Source organism: Fringilla coelebs, assembly GCF_963513975.1.
Source record: "Fringilla coelebs genome assembly, chromosome: 17".
NCBI lineage: Eukaryota > Metazoa > Chordata > Aves > Passeriformes > Fringillidae > Fringilla > Fringilla coelebs.
The window spans coordinates 10562453-10586205 of NC_140043.1; the positions used below are offsets into that span (position 1 = coordinate 10562453).

At 47.1% G+C, this 23753-nt stretch overlaps 1 protein-coding gene across 1 annotated transcript; it reads left to right on the forward strand.

Moving 5' to 3' along the window:
- The first annotated feature begins 1023 nt into the window (after window positions 1-1023).
- PITPNB (phosphatidylinositol transfer protein beta) lies at window positions 1024-16870 on the forward strand. Its single transcript, XM_084216923.1, has 11 exons — window positions 1024-1082; window positions 1997-2027; window positions 2889-3034; window positions 3595-3686; window positions 3815-3822; window positions 4944-5018; window positions 6157-6240; window positions 10201-10278; window positions 10542-10652; window positions 11162-11284; window positions 15166-16870. Exons 1-11 carry the CDS (start codon window positions 1063-1065, stop codon window positions 15214-15216), a joined length of 819 nt encoding a protein of 272 aa, XP_084073049.1. The 5' UTR covers window positions 1024-1062; the 3' UTR covers window positions 15217-16870.
- Window positions 16871-23753: the final 6883 nt, after the last annotated feature.

Sequence of the window (23753 nt, forward strand, 5' to 3'; positions counted from 1 at the left end):
ATTCTGCTGCGGATTGTTTTGTGGTATTCACACTCCCCGGCCAGGAGCCTCGGTAGCACTTGTCCCTGTCACACTGTCCTGCACTGGCCGGTATCACTGCCATTCCATTCCTCTCCTCCGGGCTCCTCACAGCCTGAAGGGCTCCTCCACTTAGGGCTGATTTCAGCCTTCTTTCGATGTTTCTCAGCTTTCCGACCTGCAGACTCCTTTCATTTGTATTTTTTAGCGCCAGCGGAAGGTGGAATCCCCAGCCCGGCTGAACTTTGTTGGGTTGTCAGGTCGTTATTAATCCCTGTTCTTCTCGTGATTGCGATGGAGGCGAAAAGAAACGGTTTCACAAGAGGGCGGCATTGGCCGCGGAAACCGAGGCTGCTACGGATTTTCTGCGGTTTCATTCGTGTGGCAACACAGGGGCAGCCCAGAGTTAACTGCGATCCGCGGGTGAAGGATTTCGCTTGAAGCAGATTGGAAAAGGGAATTTTAGCTTCCCCCGTGTGCCAGAGGCAGAGGAGGGGGCGGGCAGCGGCACAGCGCCAAGGGCGGTGTCGCCAGGGCAGCGGAGCCGGGTTCCCCGAAATTCACCAACACTGCAGCTCCTCACTTCCCGCACGCTGCGGGTGACCCCATTCGGCAACGGCGTCGTGAGGGTCCGACACCGCGGAGCGGCTAACCGGGGTGTCCGGTACCGGCCCGCCCGGCAGTGCGGAGGGTCCGTCCCGGTGCCCTGCAGGGCCGCGCTCGGTACCGGGAACCGCCGGCACCGCGCCCCAGACCGGCCCCATCCCCGCTCCCCGCCGGGCCGGGCCCCTCACGCCCCGCACCGGCGCCCGGCGATGACGTCATCCCGTCAGCAACGACGGGAGGGCGGACGCGCACCGGAGCCGGCCCGGTTCGTTCTGATTGGCTGACGAGGGGTGAGGTGTGAGCTCGCGGGGGCTGCGCGCTCTCGGATTGGCGGCGCCCGGCGCGTGCGCGCCTCCGGGCGAGGCCCGAGCGCGATTGGCCGCGCGGGCGGGGGCGGGGCCTGGCCGGAGAGCGGCGCGTGCGCGGAGCGGCGGGAAGATGGTGCTGATCAAGGAGTTGTGAGTGGGGGCGGCGGGGCCGCGCCGGGGCCGGGGCGGGGGGAGCGGGCACCGGGGCCGCCGGGACCGCCGCAGCGCCCGCCGCCGCCACGCCCGGGCCGCGACCCGGCGGGTCTTTCCCGGCCGCGCCCGCCGCCGGCGGGGCCCGCCCGCGCCGCTCCTGCCGTGTGGCCCCGGGGTCGCCGCTTCCTCCCGGGCGCGGAGCCGCTCCGTGCGCCGGTGCCGCCGTGACGGGAAAGGGCGCCGGGCACAGTTCGAGCGGCGCCGGGCGGGCCCTGCCCGCAGCGAGAGCCGCGGCCGCGCACCGGCTGCTCCGCGAGCTCCGGGCCGGGCCCGGCCGGGGCAGCCGCGGGGGCTCTGTCCCCGTTCTCCTCGGAAAGCGGCGCCCGTGGCAGCGGCCGCAGCCCCGCAGCCCTGCCCTGCTCCCGGCTCTCCGCTCCGGTGGCGCCGGGAGCTCCGCGGCAATGGGTATCGATAGATCCGTGCCGTGGGGGCTCCTGCCAGCAAAGCAGGGGCTGGTTTGTTCCTCTGTCCCGGCTTCTGGCTGCTAATTGTTTCGAAGTGCGGTGGCTGTAGTCTCAGTGGTTGTAGAGGTAATGTGTAGGTTGAAAAGTTCATAAATTTAGCATAACACGAAGTTATTGTGACAGAGCTGGAAGTAGAGCCCAAATTTCCTGGCTCTTTTGTGCTGGTTGTAACATGTTCCATCCCTTGTGTTTCGTTTGTATCTGGCATTGAACTTTACCTGGGTTTGTTGGGTTATATCCAAAGTCTTCCTATCACAGAGATTTCTGAAGAGGCAACTTGAATTGGCTCCTTTTGACACTTCTTTCTTCAGCATCTGTGTTATACCTGTTTTCTGCAGCTGAAGTCTAATGGTTCATTTTACTGAGTTTTCTCTTTTCCTCTTTCAGCCGAGTGGTTTTACCTTGCTCCGTGCAAGAGGTATGTCCTGGTCATCCTCCCTGCTTTATTCAGACTGAGGGCTGGGAGGGGATTTTGTGTCAGAAATGTGACCAGCCTGAGTCCAAACATTCCCTGTGCTGTGGCTACACTGGCAGAGATGAGTGACACAGGTGTGAGCCCTGTTCTGGGCAAGGGATTTCCAAGGAAGCAAGTGCAGCAGTGAGCCTTCCTTGACATGTTCTGAGCATTCCTCTGCCAGCAGTACAGTTGTGCCCTGTGGCAGCACTTTGCTGCTGATCCAGCACTGAGGGACTCCAAGCCTTTTCCTGAAGCCACAGGTGAAGGAATTGTCTTCCCAGATCTGAAGCCAGCCATTCAAATGGCACTGAAGTGCAGTTAAATGAGAGTCATGATAGGATTTCTGTCATGACAGGGTGTTGAGTGTGCTTCTGAAGGAAACATCACACTTGTCCTGTAGTGTGCATTTCCTGGGTCCTGTGAGGGCAACATTTAGTTGGTTGAAAGTGTGAATTGGGGAGGCTCAGAGCTGGAAATCGGTCTCTCCAAAATCTGTAAACTCAAAATTGGTATTTCTTGGTGCAGTGAAGGACAAAAAATACACTTAGCTCTTGGGATAGGAAAAATGAAATTATGGTGTACACCAAAGTGTTGAGTTGCTGTGCAACAGCTGGGGTGTAGACCTGGTATTTGTGAGCTGCAAATATGTGTTACCAAAAAGTTGTCAGAATTCACTACATATCTTTTCTATGGTGTATTTTACTTTGCTGATAGTCTTTTTTGTACTATTGAATTGTAAGAGAAAACAGCTAATTGTTTTTAACGGGTTAAAAGGTTTTGGCCAGCTTTGGTGCTAACATTTGACTTCTCTTCCCTTTGCAGTATCAAGTTGGGCAACTTTATTCTGTGGCAGAAGCTAGCAAAAACGAAACAGGAGGTGGGGAAGGAATTCAGGTCTTAAAAAATGAGCCTTATGAACAGGATGGCGAGAAGGGACAGTATACTCACAAAATCTATCACTTAAAGAGGTGAGAAAAGCCTTGATGCATGTTGTAGTCCCTTGGTATTGAGCAAGAAATGTTGAAAGGTGAGGTTTAATTTGCTGAATTGTGCATGAGTGCTCTCGTGGGGGGGAAAAATGTGAAATACAGGATTTTAAATATGGGGGATACTTGTCTGGGAGAGCTGAAGGAATTGTGTTTGCTTACTCTGGACAGGAGTCAGAGATGAGTGGGATATAAGGTTCCTGCTGCAGGTCAGGAGCTGCTTGCCAGGGAGCTGGAAGTGGGGGCTGTGTGCAGTGCTCTTCCTCAGCAGGTGTCTTTCCTGCAAGAGGAAGGATAGTACAGCATTCCTCATGATCACACAGCTCAGTCTCTGTCACCTTATCATTACCTTTCCCATTTTTTCTCGACCATGTCATGATCAGAAAGTTTTTTGAAGTTCCTGTGTATTTCACTGCAGGTGACAAGGTGCATCATAACCCCTCAGATGCTTGGGTGGAATGTGCCTTATTGGAGTGGGAGGAACCAATGAGGAATTTCAGCTGGCAGGATTTTAAACACATTGTCCTTGTTTGTTTTCCCAGTAAAGTCCCTGGGTTTGTAAGGATGATTGCTCCAGAAGGCTCCCTGGTGTTCCATGAGAAGGCCTGGAATGCATATCCCTACTGTAGAACAAGTGAGTCTTCCCCATGTGTCTTCTTTTGTTGGTGATTTTATATGTGAGACCTTTCAGAAACAATTGTATCTAATAATGCTCTGTGTTTTCTTTTCCTTTTCATTGCACGTGTTTCCCAACGACACCAGTTGTGACAGTGAGTATTTGAAATCCTACCAATCATATATTGGGGTTTTTTGAGATATATTTTATCTGTTAATACCCATTACAATTGTCTGGCTCCAGCCTGTCAGATGTGCCTTGCTAGGACTCCTGGTGTAGAGTATAACAAAGTAACTCCCTTTATTTGTTTGCATGTGGCTGTAATTAGAAGTGTAATTTGTCAGAGAAATTATTTCATTTTCTATGTCTTCTTTTATGCCTTTAATCACCATTACAGATGCATAATGTCTGTCTATTCAGGACATTATAATGCTAAGAAAAGTGGGAGGGGAAAAGTGATATATCAGAGGCTTCCACACTCCTGAATGCAGGAAGAGCAGGGAAATAAATCAGTCCCTGCCTGTCTGAAATGCCATTGCTGTGAAATGAATTCCTGCCCCAGTTAAAATGGGCTAACTGGGAACCTAAGTGGATCAGCACAGCTCAGGATTTGGCTTTGTTTTTTTAAGATGCATGGGAGACACATCATTAGAATTTTTTTACATGTTTTGGTGTCCTGTTTAATAACAACTTTTAGTTAAATGTTAAACTGCTTTATCTGCTCCCTTGCAAACATGGTTTAGATTGTTACCATGTGGATGTGACACAAGTGAGTTTGAGCTGTTGAGCCTGACTCACTGTGGTACCTGTGCACACAGCTGTGTGCCCTCTGACTTTTGGAATCAGCAGGGCTCTGTCATTGTCTTCAGATGTACAATTTGGTGGCAGCTGGACCATTATGATCCAGCTTTATGACTGTAATTGTGCTGTACAGTAACATCTAACTGCAGGATTGATCATTTGAAAATTACTTGACCATTGAGGTAAAGAACTTCAGGGTTGAGGACAGCAAATGGCAGGGTTATTTCTACTGGTGTGCACAGGTAGGGCTGGATTTCTTAAACATGACTGGTTTTAATTTAGTACTCACTGCTCTAGTTTAAGATTATCATATGCCTATTTCTGTGTGTAGCTAAGGGGCTGTTTCTCTGGTAATTTCAATATATTGTGTTGCTAGTCAGGGATTAGTAGTGGCATGTATGTAGATACCATTTATCTAAACTTAGAGCAGAGAGGTGTAATCAGACTTGTGCTTTTTGCTTTTAATTCTTACAGAATGAATACATGAAAGATGACTTCTTCATAAAAATTGAGACCTGGCATAAACCAGATTTGGGAACAACAGAGAACGTGAGTTGGGGTTTGGATACCAAGCCTTAGTGCAATTGTACAGTCAGTACAGATGAAGTATTTTATACCTGGTGATGGTGGATAATTACTGCATAAAGTCAATGCCTGACCAGGGAGTAAAGCAAGAAAAGCATTTTTCAGGTCCTTGCAGGGTGGTCAAGCTGTCTCATCTAAGGAGATCAGGAGAAGGGGTGTGGTTTTTATGTTTAGAGGCCAATACAGATGCTTGATTCTCATGCAAATACTTTAATAGCTGTTCAGCAGGTCCTTTTGTTAATTTTTTGTTCTTTTATGCCAGACATGCTACTAAGAGTTAGGCTAATGAGTTTATTTGAAAGCAGGTTTCACAAGAGCACTGGAGTTGATGTGTGAACGCTGTAGTTAAATATTGAAGGTGCCTCTTGAATTGTCCCAGCTGGTGATGTTCTTGTTTTCTCCTCAGACAATCACTTTGGTTCCTGTGTCACTTAAGGAAAATTTTGATCTGTAGTGACAAACATTTATAAACCATCCAGAGTAGCTGTCAGTCTGTTTCCAGTGCTTGGGTGAGCTTACTCTGGATGTGCTGCACAGGAGGGGATTGTTCTGGGACAGCTCCCCTGGCAGTAACTGAGTTTAGGTGTGCTGGACAGACCACAGGTGTGGAGCTGATTCCATCATCCAGCCTTTACACACCCTCAGACTACACCAGGTCCATCTTCAGGGCAGTCCTATGATTCTGGGAACCTTTGAGATCAGGTTATTGAAATCTGCATATTTGCACTTGGAATTTTTACACCTTCTTTCTAGCTCAAAAAGTTCATGCAGATTATGGAATGGGTAATGGTTCTAATTAGAGCTTGATTTCATTAGTGCTAACAAATATGACAGATGAATAGAGCTTAATCTTAAATACAGGTTTCCTGAATGCACAAGAAGTGAAGGCTTTGTGCTGGTTTAAAATTGATTAGTGAGTGAATTAAACTGTAATTGTAGAGATCATTCCCTTTGAGAAAGGCAGAGGAAGAAGGGGTAGGTTTGGAGAATGCTGCCTTGACAGCATCCTGAAAAACTCCCTGGCACACACATGTACTGCACAAACTGATCCCTGTGTGATTCCCAGCATGGGAATAATTCCTTCTTTTTTTTTTTTTTTCAGGTTCACAATTTAGATCCAAACACATGGAAGAGTGTTGAGGTTGTCCATATTGACATTGCAGATAGAACTCAAGTAGAACCAGGAGTAAGTAAATGTTCTGCTCTTGGGATTGGGATGTAGCATGCAGCTGATTCCACTTATGCTTTGTGTTTTTAGGGAATCAGCTAAAATGATGTGGATTTCACCCAACAAAGACATCAGAAGTGTCTTTAACAGAGCCATTAATTTATGTGCCTGCCTTCCTTCTTTGATTTTTCTGCTGATTGTTTCTGCACATCTGGATCTGCTGGGGCTGTTGCCTGTTTGTTAAATTGTAACAGCTGAACTGTTGGATGTGTAATATTTTTTGGACAGTAGGGAAGTGGTAGACACTAATATGGAGACTGTGTTTGCACAATAAATGTGATTGTCTTGTTTTTGTGCAAGGAGAGGCTCTTTATGCTGTTTACCTGTTATTTTCTGAAAGTAGATACTTGGATATCCAACATTCTGGGGAGAAGACTTCTTTGCAGGAAGTCCTTGAAACTATTTGCAGTACATAATTCTTTTTTCTTTTGTATATTTGACCTACAGAGTATCAAAACTGAGTGCAGAGTGGTCTCATCCAGAGTCTTAAGTCTCTTCTGATGTACATTTCTACATTGTTATACTTCTACATTTCTGTTTCCTTTTTATAAACTTCTAACACCATTTCCACATTTAGCAAATATTTCAGAGGATATTTGCAGATTCAAGCTCACAGTATAGCCCATTTTTGTGCAGGAATACTTGGGATTCATTTTTACCACGTGATTGAATTTTTTATTTCCATTTCATCTCCCAGAAACTCTGTTTTGCTAAGTCCTGACTTCATTAACCAAAGCCTGGCTTTGTGATTAAACTCTTAGCAGACCCTGGTAACTCTGAGTTACCTGCAGACTGACACCCTTGCTGTTTACTTGTTTTCCCCTTCTGGGATGAGACATCAGGAATCCTTTGGGACCCACATTTGAAGTCTTTTCTGTTATAGAAGTCTGAAGTTTCTGGCCTTTGTCTTCCCTCTTTACTTCTTAGGACTTCAGGAGAGGCACTTTGTATTTATGCTGATATCTTTATCAAGTTTAGGTAATAGAACTTGAATTTTTTTTTTTTCCTTGGAAGTTCAGCTACCTCATAACAAAATTGACATGCTGACTCGTGTTCATTTAAGTATGTATAGAACTAATTTGGGTGACAGCTGTGACTTTCTTTAGATACACTTTTAACCCTGCCTTCTCTTAATCATCTCCAGCATGCAGTCTGTGTCACTTTATGTTGTTTGTATAGAAAAGTGACTTGCCAGGAGAGAAAGACTTTTTAAAGTGTAAGCAAAAATGAGCACTTGATGAACATCAGAGGAGGCTGTGGTTTTGGAAATAATTTGAACAAAAGTAGAGTGTAGTGAAAACAAATTGAAATCAGGTTTATAGGTATTTTTTTACAATGAAGACATTAAATGTCTTGTTTATGTCATAGTGGATCTTTATTTCTTGAAAGAAAGTTCTAAAATTACAGTTTTGTACGAATCAGTCAGATTACACATGGATTTGGATTTTGGAGTTTGGATTTCTGTGTGCTGTCCATTTTTCTACAGTTTGAGGAAATATATTGGAATATAGGACTTGCTCTTTTGTAGTCTGTAAGGAAGTGTAAAAAGATTCTCAAGTTGCAGAGCTTGATAGGTGGATCTCTCCCATTTCAGACTTAATTTATCACAATAGGCAGCTAAACAACTCCACGTTATTAGTGCTGAACCTTGGAATCATCATGCAATGACACATCCCATGGGACAGCCTATCTGTGTACAAATATGATGTGCTTTTAGTTTATGCCTCTCTTTTCATCCTGTTTATAAATATTCATCTCTTGCAGCCTCGTTCCTAGTGACCTTTACCTTCTGGCTCTGGGCACCACCGTGTGTGTCTGTGATAACCAGGCTGGTTCCATTTCCCATTTGAACCTTGGCATTCTTACAAAGGTGATCTCAGGCAGTGGCTCCCCTGATAGCTGTGCTGTAGCTGCAGGACTCTTCAGGAGATGGGAGTGATTGCAAGTTGTTTTTTATGAAAAGCCTTTTAGCTAAACCTACCTAAAACACCTGAGGGCCTGTCAGGGCAGTGTACAGTGGTGCTGGTGACTGTTTCAGCTGTGAGACACTGGAATCATGCTCTGAGTTGGAGTATGGCATACTTGGATAAACCTGATTTTGGTCTTCTGGTGTGCTGTGAATGAGCATGAATCAGTGTGGATGACGTTGGAAGGAAGCTCTGATAGGTGGTACCTTCCTCATCTCTATGTGAGTTTTTTGCTTACCAGTAGTATGTGCATTCTCTTGCTTAAAACACTTATACAACACTGAGCTGGAAAGCCAGAATTTGTGTCCACCTACCTAGTTAGTGTGATGCCACTCCACGTTCAGTTCCATTTTCATGGGTTTGCAGATCAGGCATCAAACTTGTGTAATTTTCATGTTAGGTTTTAAAAGTTTTCTTAAAATCATTCTGTCCTGTTTGAATTTTTGTACTATTTGATAGTGAGCCATGAGTTCTCAGGAGCACTGTTACCACTCTGAGCAGGTCTAAAGACTGAGAATGAGAATTGTAAAGAAGGGTTTGTTGTGATACTACTTTGTTGTATGTGGTTCACAGTCTCTCTAAATCATTCTTTATAATAATATATATGCATTCATGCATATTATACTGAGAATTTGAGCAGAAACTGCCTGTGAAATGGTATTTGTGTATTTCTTTGAAATGGTTTTGCTCCTCTGTCCTGTTATGCTGCTGCAGGCTGATGTTTGCCTGTCTAACTTTCCAGAGGGCTTCAGGGGTTTGAGCTGTAATATTTGCTCCAGCAGCTGCCTGTTTTTCTTCCTAAGAAGGACTTGTTGTTGTCAGGAGTTAAGCTCTTGCTGCACAGATATTTTCCTTAAACTCTGCAAAGAACTGTTGTTTATTTGTACTTTGGCTCTAGTCCAGTCTTCTTCCCTGCATGCTTGTAGGATTTGTGTGTAGAGAAGAGTTCCTACCAAGCTCTCCTGTCCATCTAGGCTTTAGTCTATAAAAGGTTTTTCCTGTCCTTAATAGGATTTGGGTTAACTGAGTTCTAAAAGGTCTTGGTTCAAAGCTTCTGTCTCTGGCATAGAACACTCTACCTATTTCCTTGGAATTTCTGTTTTCACTCCTACGTTTTACTCATAGATAACATTTTCTTCCCCAGTGTTTCCAGCTGTGGTTATTTTTATGTGGGTCCTAAATGCAAGAGCGCAGTTGCTTTTTACCAGTGTCCCTGTGCAGTGGGAGGTGGGAACAGCAGGTAACAGTATCATGTGGACTTGAGTGTCCCTGGGGTACACAGACAAATCATTCCACTCCATAAACCAGGCAGATCAAGGCTGCACATGTAGCTCAGTCTAAATGCCTCATGCCTCACACCACTACAGTGAGCTCTGCTTTGGCAGGATGCTCACACAGTGAAAATAAATTCAGGCTTGTCTCAATGCAGTACCTGGTTTTATTTATAAAACTGGCAGTAAGAAGTGGAATTCTTGTGTTTCTGTTTGGCATGTTGCTGCCCCAAACCAGCAGCAGTTCTGCCAACAATTAGTTACATAGAGCAAAATTGTTTATCCATTTCTGTATCTTGATTCACTTCAATGTCTTCTATCCAGTGCTGTGTGAAATTTTTAAAAGGCAGTCCTGAACAGGATTCCTTCCTGTTCTGCCTCTTTCCCTCCTGTTCTGCCTCCCCAGCAGTGGCCATGTGTTGCAGCTTGAATAGCTTCAGCATGCTGGTTCTGAATTATTGCCTTCTCCTCCTCTCAGGGGTCACAGACCCAGAGGGACAGTGCAGATGTCACAGTGTGCACTGCACAGGGCAGCCCTGGAGAGCTGCTGTGTTGGGAGCAGGTGTGGTGGGGCCAGCCTGGCAGCTGTGCTGCACCCATTCTGCTCCAGCAGGAGCTTAACACAGTGGGATATTGAATCTGGTGGTGTTTTCTGACTCTCAGAGTGTTTTATGTTACAGGACTACAAAGCTGATGAAGATCCTGCATTATTCCAGTCAGTTAAGACAAAGAGAGGACCTCTGGGGCCAAACTGGAAGGTACTGGCAACTGTTGTTACAGCCTTAGAAATTCTTTATCAGCAGAAGAACAAAGTTCATGGTTCCTTCAACCTTGGCTCAGCTCCAGATGAGGAACAAATTTTCTGTGGCCCAGCACATCCCTCATGTGACACCCCAAAAGCAGCACAGAACTACTATAAATTATTCTAACATTTATTATTCTAATGCATTAATTAGAATTATAATTTATAATAATTAAACTTTTAAAGTATTAAAACTTCTTTTCTATTATCCCCTAACAGAAGGAGTTAGCAACTGATGAGGAGTGTCCCAAAATGTGTGCTTACAAATTGGTGACCATCAAATTTAAGTGGTGGGGACTGCAGAACAAAGTGGAAAATTTTATACAAAAGGTGAGTGCTTCTGTCTTTTGGGGCTGTGTTGATGTGGGGGTTTGAGCAGGAGCAGTGGTGCAGTTTCCTGTTGCTCACAGCCAGGGAATTCCTGTCCTTTTCCCCAGGCAGTCAAAGCATTTGTGTCTTGGTTTGCTGCAAGTGGGGCTCACAGTTCTCTAGGGAAAAAAAGCAAAGTCTTCAGGAATTGGCTGATCTGGTTTGGCTGCTGCCACCTTGGAGCTGGAACACATTTTAACAACATTCTTCATAATTCTCAAGAAACGTAAATGGCTGAATTTTCTTAACTATTTTTTGATAGTGAAATTTGTTCATTCTTTCCATGTTAAAGCATTTGAGAAATGAGGTGAATTTAAATTGGATCCAGGGGTGTGAGGTGGCTGAATCTGTAGCAGTGTGAAGCATCACTCACTTGAAGATTTTAACTCTTCAAACTGAGCAGCTGCTGTCACTTCACCAGCCTTTAGCAAGTCCTGCCTGTGATCTAATGCTTGTTTATCTTCTTAAAGCAAGAAAAAAGGATATTTACCAACTTCCACCGCCAGCTGTTCTGTTGGATTGACAAGTGGATTGAGCTGACTATGGAGGACATCAGGAGGATGGAGGATGAAACCCAGAAGGAGCTGGAAGCGGTAAGAAAGCTTTTTTTTAAGGCTGTGTGAGCTTCTACCTGCAGATTTATCTGTGCAGAAACTGAGGCAAGTTGTGTGGTGTCCCTGCCTGTGTGTGTGTGTGTTTGGGCAATTGCTGATGAGCACTGTGGCTCCCTGAGTGCAGCCCCCTGGGCTCCTGCATTCTGTGCTGATTTAAGGTAAGTACCTCTGATGTCATTAAAGGCAGGATGTCTGCCCTGACTACCTCTGTGTTTATGGCACCACACCCACTGCAAAAGTCCCACTCAGGGCCCTTTTGCCACTTGTTGGTTGGAACTCAAATCTGTCACTGTCCCGTTCCATCTCGTGTCTTGCTTTGTTCATTTCTGGTCATCACTAGATCTGATTACTTTTTCTCTTCAAGCATGTTTTCAAGTGTCACCTGTCAGCTGTTCCACTTCTCATTAGCACACCACACCAAAGCTTTACTTCTAAAAAGAAAGTCAGTAAAATCAGCTGAGATCATGTCAGTTTTCCTGCTTTAGTGGCTGTGAGGACCAAATCCGTGTGGGCTGTTGTGTTGTGGGCTGATGTCTGGGAGAAAGCTCAGACTTAGGCCACTGTTCCTGCTCTCTCCATTCAGAGGTGGAGCCCCACCACAGACTGGGAAGGAAGCATTCTTCTCTAGGGTCTTTCCAGAACATGATCTTTTCCATGAACCTTTCCCATGGTCAATCCCACTGGCATTCCTGCCATTCTTGCATTTGCAGTTGTATTTCCTTCCCATTTTGACAATTGCTTCATGCCTCAAACCCAGTCAGGTTACCCAGACAGTTTCAGTGTCTCAGTTCTTCCAAGACACAGTGTGTCTTCAGCTCCAGCTTGCTGTTTGCCTGGCCTGACCTGGTTGCCCAAGGCTCCAGAGCAGCTGTGGACAGGGCCCCTGGGGCACATTCTGTGCCTGCTGAGTCTTTGCTCTTGGTACCAAACCAGCTGCATCTCCTCCCTCCCCACTTGTGCTCTCCAGGGGCTTTCCAAGCAGTGTGGAACAGCCTGTGATGTGTAGGGATGTTTCCTGCATTTAGAAAAGTGTTTCTTCACAGTCCTGTGCTGAGCTGTAGCACCAAATACTCTTTTCCCATAAGCTGGAGGGTTTGGGTCAGCAGCCCCAGAATGTGCTGTGGACAAAGTTGGTGTTCACTCACTCTTGTAGATCTTGTGCTCTCTCATGGGCATTTGGGTATTTTTGGCAGTTGTTTTCTGAAATCAAGGGGGTTTCTTCTTGAATGCTAATTTATGCCTGATCCTGTTCCTAGAGCCACCTGTTCCCAGGTGTCTGTGGAGGAGGAAGCATAACAGCTGTCCTCTCTAAACTGATTTTTACCAGAAGGGTTCCATTTTGCCCATCCATGGTTCTTAATTTGGACTGAAACAGACTTTATCCAGTTTCCCTGAACAAGGGTAGTGGCAGTGAGGAGTGCACACCAGAGGTGTGCTGGAGAGAGGCAGCAGAATTTGACATACCTCTGTGCATGGTGAAATTGTTCCTTTGTGTCTCTGTGGACTGTGGATGTTTTCTTTCACATTTCTCACTGGTAAGTAGCTCCTTTTAAATATTTTTCCCAAAATATTTGCTGCTCTTTTAGTTCTTACCTTAAGGCAAACCCAGCTCACATGTGTCTGGCTGTAACATTTATCCTCATTCTTAAACATCAAATGTATTTACTTAATATTTTCTCATTTTGCAAAGGCAAATTGTGTTTTGCAAATTGTTGTGTAAGATGTTAGTGTCAGGAATTTGGAATTTCTGTATTGTGGAATTTCTGTATTGTGGAAAAAGTTGGATTGTTTTGGTTTGTTCTTTTTCACAAGATAAATGTATGATGTTACACTAACCCAGGTTTCTGTGAAATGTGAGAGAAGTGAGACCCTACTGTCTTGGGGGTTTTCCAGTTATTTTAAGAGGGGTATCTACAAACACCTATAAATGATGTAATTTCCACGGGTTTATGTGCAGTGCATTATTAGACAACCTAAGGGCAAAAATGTCACTGCCAAATAATATGCATGCTAGTTTTATCCAAAATAATTTGTCATCTTGTTTCATGTTCACCTACTCCATCCATTGTGCTCACCAGTAACTGCCACTACATCCCCAGTACACCACAAGGTGTGTTCTATGGCCAGGACCTCTGGAAAGCGAGTGCTCAGGGGTGAGGTGCTCAGTGTGACACAGATATGTCCCTGCAGGGGTCAGGAGTGGCCAGGGCAGCCCTAGGCAGTTCTGTGATGCAGAGAGCCAAACCTGGTGCAAAGCAGGGCTGGCAGTGCATGTTCTTTCCCACACAGTGTCCTGGTACTCTTCCCCTCCTCATGAACACCCTCTCTTCCTTCTGCTCTGAGCTGATCTTTCTCTGGGTTCTGTGCACATTCCAGTTCTTTTGTTGCTCCTGTGCTTCATCTTCAGTCGATTTTTATAGTCAGGATCTCTGCTTTTGTTACTTTCTGTTACTCTCTGAATCCTCATCAGTGTCCTTCCAGAGTTCCTCTATCCCAGTCCATCTTTTTATCACTGTTTATGTTTCCCTTGGTGGATTCTGTCTCTGGCTGCTGGAGATGAGAAGCACCTCTGCTCCATGAAACATGCATCAGCTCATCAGTGCAGAGTAGGAAAGCATCGGGTCCAGCCAGAGCCCTGTGACCAACTTCTCCCATGCCTCTGTGAGGGTAGAGATGCCACACTGGATACCCTGAGCAGTGATTCCGTGCTGGAGCATCGTGGGCTTGGTAAAAATTCAAGCAGCGTTATTTACGGCTGCTCTCCAGTTCCCAGGTCTCCTTGCCAAAAAGAAATACCATACCATGGCCAAACCCCCTGAGCTGTAGCTGGAGCTGGCCCTGGCCAGGGAGAGGCAGATCCTGGCCCTGCAGGTCATTCCTTGTCTCATACTAACACGGCGTGGCAGGTTCTGTGTGTGGAGCTCACCTTTTATTTCACTTCAGATGCGTAAGAAGGGTTCCGTTCGAGGCACTTTGGCTGCGGACGTCTAGAGGAGTTCTCTGTAGGTTCTGAGGCAAAGCGAGCTGTGTAAGTCAACTGCTGGATGGAAAAGGAGAAGAGGGATTAATGTTCTTTTGGATGGGAATTGCTAGCAGAAATCATCTTAATGTCCACATAACCCATGTGGGCCTTACCTTCCTCCCGCTCAGTAGCAGTGTGGTGATCAGCAGGTGGGGCTGACCCACGGTGCCCAGGACAGCAGGTGGGCACTGATGCAGGCACTAAGGCTGGGAGCAGAGTTCCTGCAGTGTTGGCCACCTGCCCTGGTGCCTGATGCTTGCCCAGTGCAGGCACCCCAGGTGTGGGATGTGCTGCTGTCGTGGTGATGGCGCTGAGCCCTGGCGCCCGCCCCTTCTGGGCTCCAGTCACTCAGGGCAGCATCACTCTGCTGCACACACAGGAGCAAAGTGATCTCTGGACTTGGTCCGTGTCACTTAGGGAAGCTGTGGAGCATCACCTTCCAAACACTTTCAGTTCTTAGAAATCCAATTCCACCCAGAACACAAAACTGTGTCAGAGCTGTTAGTGCAGGAGCAGCTTCTCCAGGAGTTAGAGGCTCTTGGTGCTTGTGCCCAGCCCTTTGGTGCTGCTGCTCCTCACAGGACTGTTGTAACATCCCAGCCCAAAGGTGCCACATGCCACTGATCTGTGTGGGCTCCCCAGTGAAGGGAGCTGCTCCCAGCCCTGGGGGCAGGTCCTAGCCAAGGACAGCTCCCACTGAGATTCCCTCAGGAGCCGGCATTGCTTTGGTGTGACTCTGAGGCCCCGTCCTGCTTTTCCTTGGAGATAATCTCCCTGTGTGTTTGGAGCTGTGTCTGAAGCAGTTGCTAATGCAGAAATTGCCCTTCTCTCTCCACAGCTGCGTAACCAAGGCCACGTGAGAGGAACGAGTGCTGCCAATGACGAGTGACGCCGGACGGACGCCGGTGCCGGATCCTGGCTGTGTGTGTGGGTGCATGACTCTGTATATAACTACACACACACATGCAGACACAAGGGGTGGTTACAGTGTCTCTGGGTGCTATACCTGTCCTAGCAAAGATTCCAAGGAAACTTGCTTTCATTATGTATACCCCAAGCAAATAAAAAAATCAACTGAGTAGTGTCATTTAAAGGATGAATTTTGCTAACTGGTATGTTCATGAATGTCAATACTGGACCAATTTCTGCCCTACTTGTTTTCTCTCCTGTCCAAGTCACTCTGCTCTAACTCGCCCATCTCTCATTGTAAAGGAACACTCAAACAAGTTAATTTCAGTTTTATGTCTTCCCTGTGTGATGAGTTTTTGGAATAGGAACAATGAATGTATTTATAGCTATTTATTTCTGGATTGTCATTATCCTCTAGTCAAATCAGAAAAAAAATTTCTATTAGTGGAAATTGGAAGACTTTTACTGTTGAATAAGTTTAACCCAAACTTTACCCATTCACTGATTTAAAAGGAAAGAAATCATGTTTTATTGGACTTTTGTACATTGAAATGCTAACAGTTTTCTTCATTAAAATTGGCAAGACTAAGGAAAAATGGCTTGTGATTTATAAAGTAATTTGCAACTTGAAATTTTTCAGAACCTGCTTTTTAGACAAGTACACTGACAGTACCTCTAGAGCATTTTCCAGTGTATCTTAGGCTGGGCAGTGAGGACAGGGTCAGCCCTTCCCTCCAGGAATACTCCTGCCAGTGCAGTGGCTGTTTTCCAGAGCTTCCCTTTGGAAGCCATGCAAGCATTCTGGATTTCACACACAGCAATGGAACATAATTGTGATTTTAGCTGTTTTCATGTTGGAAATACACTTTGGGAGATGTAGACTTTGAGATATGCTGACAGTTTCAGTTGTAGCCCCTGACACATTCCCCTGCTGTCTGTGAGGGGCTGATGTGTGAGAGCCCCTGGGGTAACAGATGCCTCCTGTAGGAAACTCCATAGGGAAAAAGTCTTCAGTGTGTTTGAGGAACCATTCAGAGCACATAACAGGGGGACATTAACCTAATGCTTGTTAGATCAAAGAAAAAATATTTTTAAAAGCACTAGTTAGATAAAGATCTATTAATGCCTGGTTTCTTCCCAGCACCCTTGGCAGGGCAAGCCTTGCCTGACTTCCCAGGTGGGATCTGATTTCTGTTACCATCAGTGACAAAACATTCCTGCACTGGCAGCAGGGGCCAGGTGTGCTGTGCACCTTGTCCTGGTGCTGGGCACGCTGGCACTGCCACACCTGCCTGGTGCTGGTGCCTCAGCTGTGTGCTGCACCACCCACCCTCCAGCCCCACAGTAATTAATGTCTTTGGTTTCCTTTCTGGGTTAGTTCAGTGCTAATTTGTCCTGTACCACCAGGAGGTTGGGTTGGTAAATGCAGAGGTCGTTGAAGTACCCCTGGAACCACACACAGAGGTCATTAAGTACCCCTGGAACCCAAGGGCTCAGGTCACAGTGCTGGAGTTTGTGTCCTGCCATTTTTAATGTGTTGCAATGCAGAGGGAAAGGGGCCCTGTGACTTCCGTGGATTTGGACTAGTTGTGAAAATTTGAGAGAATCTTGTAGTGAATGTACAATGTTTTGTTTCCTTTGGCAGTCTCTGGTGCAACTGACAAGTAAAGCAGGCAATGAAATTTAATTAAATAAATTTGATCATAAAAAGCTCTGTCTCTTATCTCAGGCACTCACATTTTGCTCCTGAGCTGGTGTTTGGGGTCCCAAAGGCTGCTGTCACCCGGGGCTGGGTTTGGTTTGGGATTTCAGGCTGAGCAGCACCTGGAACCTTGACACTGCTGAGCTGGGAGGACTCTGTGCTGTGGCTGCCCCCTGTGAGGTGCTGGGCTGGCAGAGGTGGGACTGGGCATGAGGAGGGGCTGCAGCTGGGAGGTGCTGAGGGGCTCCTGGATGTCCCTCCCTGGGGTCCCATTCCGGGCTGGCTGAGCTGTGGGCCCTGTGCTGGCTCTGGGGAGGGTTCTGCCTGCTCAGCTTGTGCAATCACCTGCTGCAAATGAAGGCTTGTACAGCTCCTTTGGTAAATGCAGAATTGAATTCTGTCTTTACTACCAGCTTGTTTAGCTTCCAGATGGTGAACCAACGGGAAGCAGTGGAAGTGTAACATCGTTTTGATGTAATGGATATGTAAACGTGATAGTTACTCACTGCAATAGACTGCTGGGAACCATATTCCAGCAGTAACCTTTGAAATCCATCACTTGGCTGTACACAAGTGTGATCTAAAGGAGACTTGTAAGGAATTTGCTTTTTTTCTGGAGGTTAATCACTCAAGAGAAAGGAGAATGATTTCTGTCTTTTACCTTTACATGTAGACTGAGAAATGTGGGGGGAAAAAATCTGAGATTTTGGGTCTTTTGGGATTTTCCACCCTCAGGCCTTTCTAAATACTCTCTGAGCAATCTGAAAATGTCCTGTAAGACAACTTACTCTGCATTTCCAAGCCTCAGTTGATGCAGCCATGTTTAGGACATGTTTCATGTCCTTGAAATGCAGTGCCATGATTTTATGGCAAAATCTGAAGCACGGGGCTGTTGCTGTGGTTTTTATTCAGGTCATACAATTCAAGAGTCTTCTCCATTGAATTCTGTCTCGATAAAGTCATTGGGAAAAGATTTTCTTTGAAGTTTTGTAACTTTTAATGAAAGACTTTCTACTTGCTTGAATTTATATGAAAAAATAATTTTAATGAACAGCATATAATTGTCGGGAAGCAGAGATTATCCAGAGTGATGGATGCAGACATTTTATTCCTGGGAGCCTTCTCTTCTCCTTGTTGCCTGCTGTGGGCAGAGTTCAGTGTGCAAACCCTACCACAAACAGAGTTCTGGCATGCACAGTAGTTTTAAAGATTATGATGATAATGTGTCAAGCCCAGGTTTTGGAGGCAGATTTTCAATTGCTTCCACCTGAGGCATCACCTGCATGAGGACCCTTCATGTGAGTTAAGTGAAATCCTGTGTTGCTTAGCAGAGGCTATTTGAGGTCCCAGCCCCTGGCAGCAGAGCCAGGAGGGTGCCTGGTGTGAGGGGAGGTGATTTCTTTGCAGTGCACCTGAAAACAGAGTCTGGAGGTCTTTCTGCCACTGCCCTGGGCTGATTTTTGCTGGTAAGCTGGTACTTATTCTGATACTTGTAGTCACTCTGGTGCTCTTTCCCCACTTTTGCTATTTATACTGTATTTTTTAAAAACCTCTCAGCAGGCACCAGCACAGCCCCATATGTGCTGCTGTTACTCTTTAGGGATAATATCTGCTGTCCATGCTTCAGAGCAGCCCTGGATTTCTTATTGCTATAAGAACAGGAAGCCCTAATTTAATTTTAAAACTTTATTCCTCATGTTGGAGATATGTTTCTTTCCTGAACCCTATCTACCTTTATTCTTTAATTTTTCTCTCTAAAATTATATGGCTTTCTGGTTTAGAATTGCATATCCAAGACACACAAGAAATTTGAAGGTTTTGTTGAACCTGAACTATAGAGCTTTTCCAATCCCAGCTAAAATCTTGATATTCTTACTTACCAAATTTCTGGTTTATAAGCTTGGCTTTAGCACCCTCTAGAACAACACCTAATGCTGTTGCTCCTTTTGCAAAAGGCTTTGTCTTCCTTGTTTCTCACACAGTCCAAGGTAAATTAAAGGAATGTGATTATCAGGACTTCTGAAAAACCCAGTAGTCACTGGCTAAACCGGACCATGAAAAAAACTGAGCTACACCAACATGGGAAGTCCTTGAAAAAGGCTGGGAGCAAAATGACCATAATTGAAATCTGAAAGCAGCAACTTCATAAAGAAGTAAGCGAAGAGGCGGCTCTTTGTAAATGATGATCTAAAAAGTGTTCTGGGTTGTGAGACCTCATTTCAAATGTATTCATTAAATAATATTTGAATCATTTAACAGTTTGAACTCTACTGCACTGCTAATATCTTCAGGGGATTTTTTTTCTTCAGTAACAAAGGTGCCTTTGTTCCTGCTCAGTGCTCGGGCTGTGCCTTGGATATTAGTTGGAAACCTGATCACCCAACATCACTCCGAGGCTGCGAGTACAATGTGAGTCGTCTGCAACCCGGATTAAATCAGGCCCTTTGTACAGATGCTGAGGGGCCGTGGTGGTGGAGGAGCGATGGTTCTGGGCAGCAGGAGATCGTTAACCCTTTGTGCCTCTGGCGGGGACATGGGAGGTTTGGGCGAGGCCAGGGGCAGCCAGGCCAGCTGTGAGGAGCAGCCAGTAGCGCTGGATAATTCCTGTTGGAAAGCAAATCATTCTTTGAGCAGGGCAGGTGAATTCATGCTGCTGGACCGGGTGCTTGGTGCCTTGGGATGCCTCTTCCCTACAGTGTGTGGGCAGGAGCACTTGATTTAAATTGGAAAAGTCAGTCTGTGAGCCAAGGTTGACCAGTGGCCCAGGAACACACATTGTGCTGTTAAACCTTATGAAGTAACACGATAAATAACAAACACAGGAGCAGCTTTATTTGCCTGGTGGTTTGAGTTCTGGGCCCTGTGGTCTGGAGCATCTGTCACCCCAGGACGTGCAGTGTGTTTCCAGCAGAGCCAGGAGGTCAGGGGCTGAAGGCCAGTGTGTCCCCAGCCCTGGGGCCAGAAGGGGATGGATGGCAGTGGTCACAGGGCACCAAGGAATGCAGGGGACGCTCAGACACGCAGCCCTGGGGCAGGTTCTTCAGGAGAAGGCAGCCTGGTCCCCAGGGATGGGGGTGACCTCCTGAGAACCAGTGACTTCCAAACCCTCACCAGTGGCCCCGCTGCGCCCTGTGCTGTCCGGGCAGGATGGGACCACGGCGTGTGACATCCCAGGGGATGGCAGGATGAGGAGAGGAACCACAAGGCAAGTGCTCTCCTGAAGCTAATACTTAGGGGAAATTAAGTCATCAGGACTTTATAAAACACCCTCTGGCTCTCTCCTTTCACAGTAATTCAATTTATAAGATGATGAAAAATGAATTAACTTCGGTGGTTTTCTGGCATCACCCACAGTGAGCCAGACTTTCCAGATGCTCAAAGATTGTTCTTGCTCCACCACACTTATATAAATTCCCACCTGGTTCAAGTTTAGAAAGACAGCAGAACAAAGTTGGTCACACAAACTCCCACCATAAAACACCGAGGAGAGTTAAACACCAATTTGCCATACAGAGAGGTGCCATTTTGTTATTTATGTTTCACTGAGTTATTTTAGGAAACATAAAACTTTTGCTTTTCCTGTAGTCAAACTAATTCACTACTTCTGTCTATTTCTGTTGTGATATATATATATATATATATATATATATATATATATGCTGCAAAAGTTTTCATCAAAGTGGTACAAAGGGCACCCAATATACTAAATTGGCAAAAAAAAAAAAAAAGCTGTTTGCAGCAATGGAAAACTGTACTGATATTGTGAAAATATCATGATCCACACTGAGGAACCTGTAAACCCAAGCAGGAAAGATACACAGCTTAAGGTTGCAGCCATGTAAAGGAAGTAGAACCAATTGAACCAACCTTGCAGAAGAACAAAACAGGAAAATCCCTGTGAAGGTCTAAGTTCTGAAATTGCTGTCTACTCCTATGGGAAATGACTGAGGTGGTTTTAGTCCCTTAACTCTGTTTATTCAGCTATGCATTTTTAAAAATGGGAAGCAGCAAAGTGTCTGAAGGGATTTTGTTCAGTCTTTTCAGAAACCACCTTGTTGGTAAAACTAAGCATGAAATTTTTACACCGGCAAGGTGAACTTCCCAGAAACTGAATGCAAATCAGGTTTCACAGATGAAATTGTCTTTAATCTTAATTACAAACCATGTCACCTCCAGACACTCAAGCAGGGAAGGACAAGGAGTGGCAGAGGTCACTGGAAGTGCCTACATGTTGCTTTTTAGCCGGAGCCCAGCTCAGCAGTGTGACCGCGCTGGCAGCAATTCCCTGTGAGGCACCATGTGCAGGGCAGGTCTGCCTGCTCTGGGCACTGCTGGGTCTTGGGACCTGCCCAGAACAGAGCCCTTCCATACCCAAAAATCCTTCTGTTCTCAGGAGTTGGAGCAGATGCACACAGACAGACAGACAGACAGATCCCCTGCGGAGGGACGCCCTCCCTCGGGAGCTGGCTCTGCGCTCCCCGCACTCACAAGCTCATCTAATGATTTTACACATTTGCCTCCTGTGTCCGTTCCACCACCACCTTCGCTGTAGGTGGAGAGACAGAAGATTACAATAGTTCCCCTAAACTGTCCCAGGCAGAAATGCTGAAAACTTCCCTGAAAATGTCAGCTGCCAGATTTGGAGACCTGTCCTTCAAAATATCACAATTCCTTTGTACAGGTATACACCGAATATCCCTGCTGGGAAGGGAAATCCCTGCCAAGAGAAACCATCAGCTCTTTTGTGCAGCGGCTGTTGGGAGCCTCTGCTCCAGGGACAGAGCCCATCGTGGGGCTGTGTGACACGGAGCAGGCGTTGGTGGCAGCCTGGGACAAGGGAGTGGCGACAAATGAAGTACCTGGAGCTGCCCTAAAGACAGGAGGACACCTTTGGAGAGCTGGGAGTGCAAACACCGCAGAGAAGTGAGCTTGGGTTGCCTCCGTGTCAGGGTTTAAGAGGCTCTTGCTAAGGGCTGGCTGAGCTAAAGTGTCTTGAGCATATGGGCTTATTTTGTGCAGTTTCTGTGGTGGTTTCTTCGTTAGATTTTCAGTGGTAATGAGCCCACACAGTAGATTGCTGGAGGGAGAAAAAATCGTTCTGAATAGGTTTGCTGAATAATTATGAACTGAGCTGAACTCTTACATTTGCTTACTAATTGTATGGTCCGTGATGTTTTATGTATGATGCATTCATTTTGTTAAAAAGGAATTTTTTTTCCTTTTTTTTTGCTGAGCAGCAACTTTTCTAAGTGCAAGTTAAACTGCCACAGTGGAAAGAGCTGGATTTAAGTCTGATGAATTGATGTTGTTTGAAATATTTTTTTTAAACATCAGTCCCACTATTTGGTTTTCAGAGCTTGCAATATGAAACCCAAAATTGTGCTATTGTCTGGAGAGTTGAAATAAATGAATCTCCTCAACTTTGGATTTGGCAGGCACAATTACTATTGTTAATTTAGAAAATAATCCCCAGCAGCTACAACTATTTAAATAATGCCTTTCCTTGCTTTCCCCAAGATGACCAAAACCCCAAGAATGAAAGTAAAAATATGTTTTATAAAATACACTTTTCACTGCTTGGTCTGATTGAGAGAGGCTTCCTTCTCCTTGGCTGGGGACTGTGACCCTTTGTGACACGGGTGACCTGACAGTGTTGGCCCCAGCCCAGGGCCGTGCTCCCAGCTCTGTGCTGGACACCAGGAGCTGTGGGGCAGGTTGGCAGCCCCAGAGCTCATCTCAGGTTAGAACAGGGGCTAAGCCACCTTCCCACATGCACACCATGGGCCAGCAGAGCCTCGCAGCTGGCGTCCGACCTTGCCATTCCAAGCAGCTCAGTTTTTACTGTCAGAATACTTCGGCTGAGATTATTTCCATGTTTGCCATTGTCCAGCTATAGACACCATGTGGCTCCCACCAAGGTCCACAGAAGGAGTGGTGCTGGGCGAGCTGGGCCACGCCATGGGTGGGGATGAGATTTCAGCAAGACTGACTTTTCCAGCGAGGCTGGAGGTTGCTCTGGAGGGAGCGGGGCCGAGCCGCTGGTGCAGGGCACACACTCGAGGTGCGGGGGCAGCCCCGGGGCCGATGTCGCCGCTGGGCTAAGGCCGTTCTGTGCCCACGGCGAGCAGAGGCTCGGGAGGGAGCTGCAGCATCCCGGCGCGGTGGGCTGCCCGCCCAGGGCCCCCAGAAAAGCGGCAGAACGGGCCGGGGAAGGGAGTGGCGGCGGCGCCGCTGCCCCAAGACGAATCCGGGCATCCGCTCCCGGCGACTCCGCCCGACATCTCCCGTACCCGACCCTGCCCTTCCGCGGCGAGGAATGATCGCGGGTCCCGGCCCGCCGCCTCCGGCCCGACTGCCCGCCGCCGGGGCGGAACGGGGGCACGGACCCTGGGCCGGAGCGGGGACTTTCCGATCGCCGTCGGGGCGAAAGGGGGGCGCGGGCACGAACCGGAGCACAGAGCGGGCCCTCTCTGCCCGCCGGGGACACGGAGCGGGGCCTCTCCGCCCGGCCGGGGCACGAACCGGGGCACGGAGCGGGACCTCTCTGCCCGCCGGGGACACGAACCGGAGCACAGAACGGGCCCTCTCTGCCCGGCCGGGAAACGGAGCGGGCACAGAGCGGGACCTCTCTGCCCGCCGGGGGCACGGAGCGGGGCACAGAGCGGGACCTCTCTGCCCGCCGGGGGCACGGAGCGGGGCCTCTCCGCCCGGCCGGGGCACGGAGCGGGGCCTCTCCGCCGGCGGGGCTGCGGCGGGGGCCGGGCGGGCGCCAGGGGGCGCTGTGCCCGTTCGGAAGAGCCGCTCCGACGGCGCGC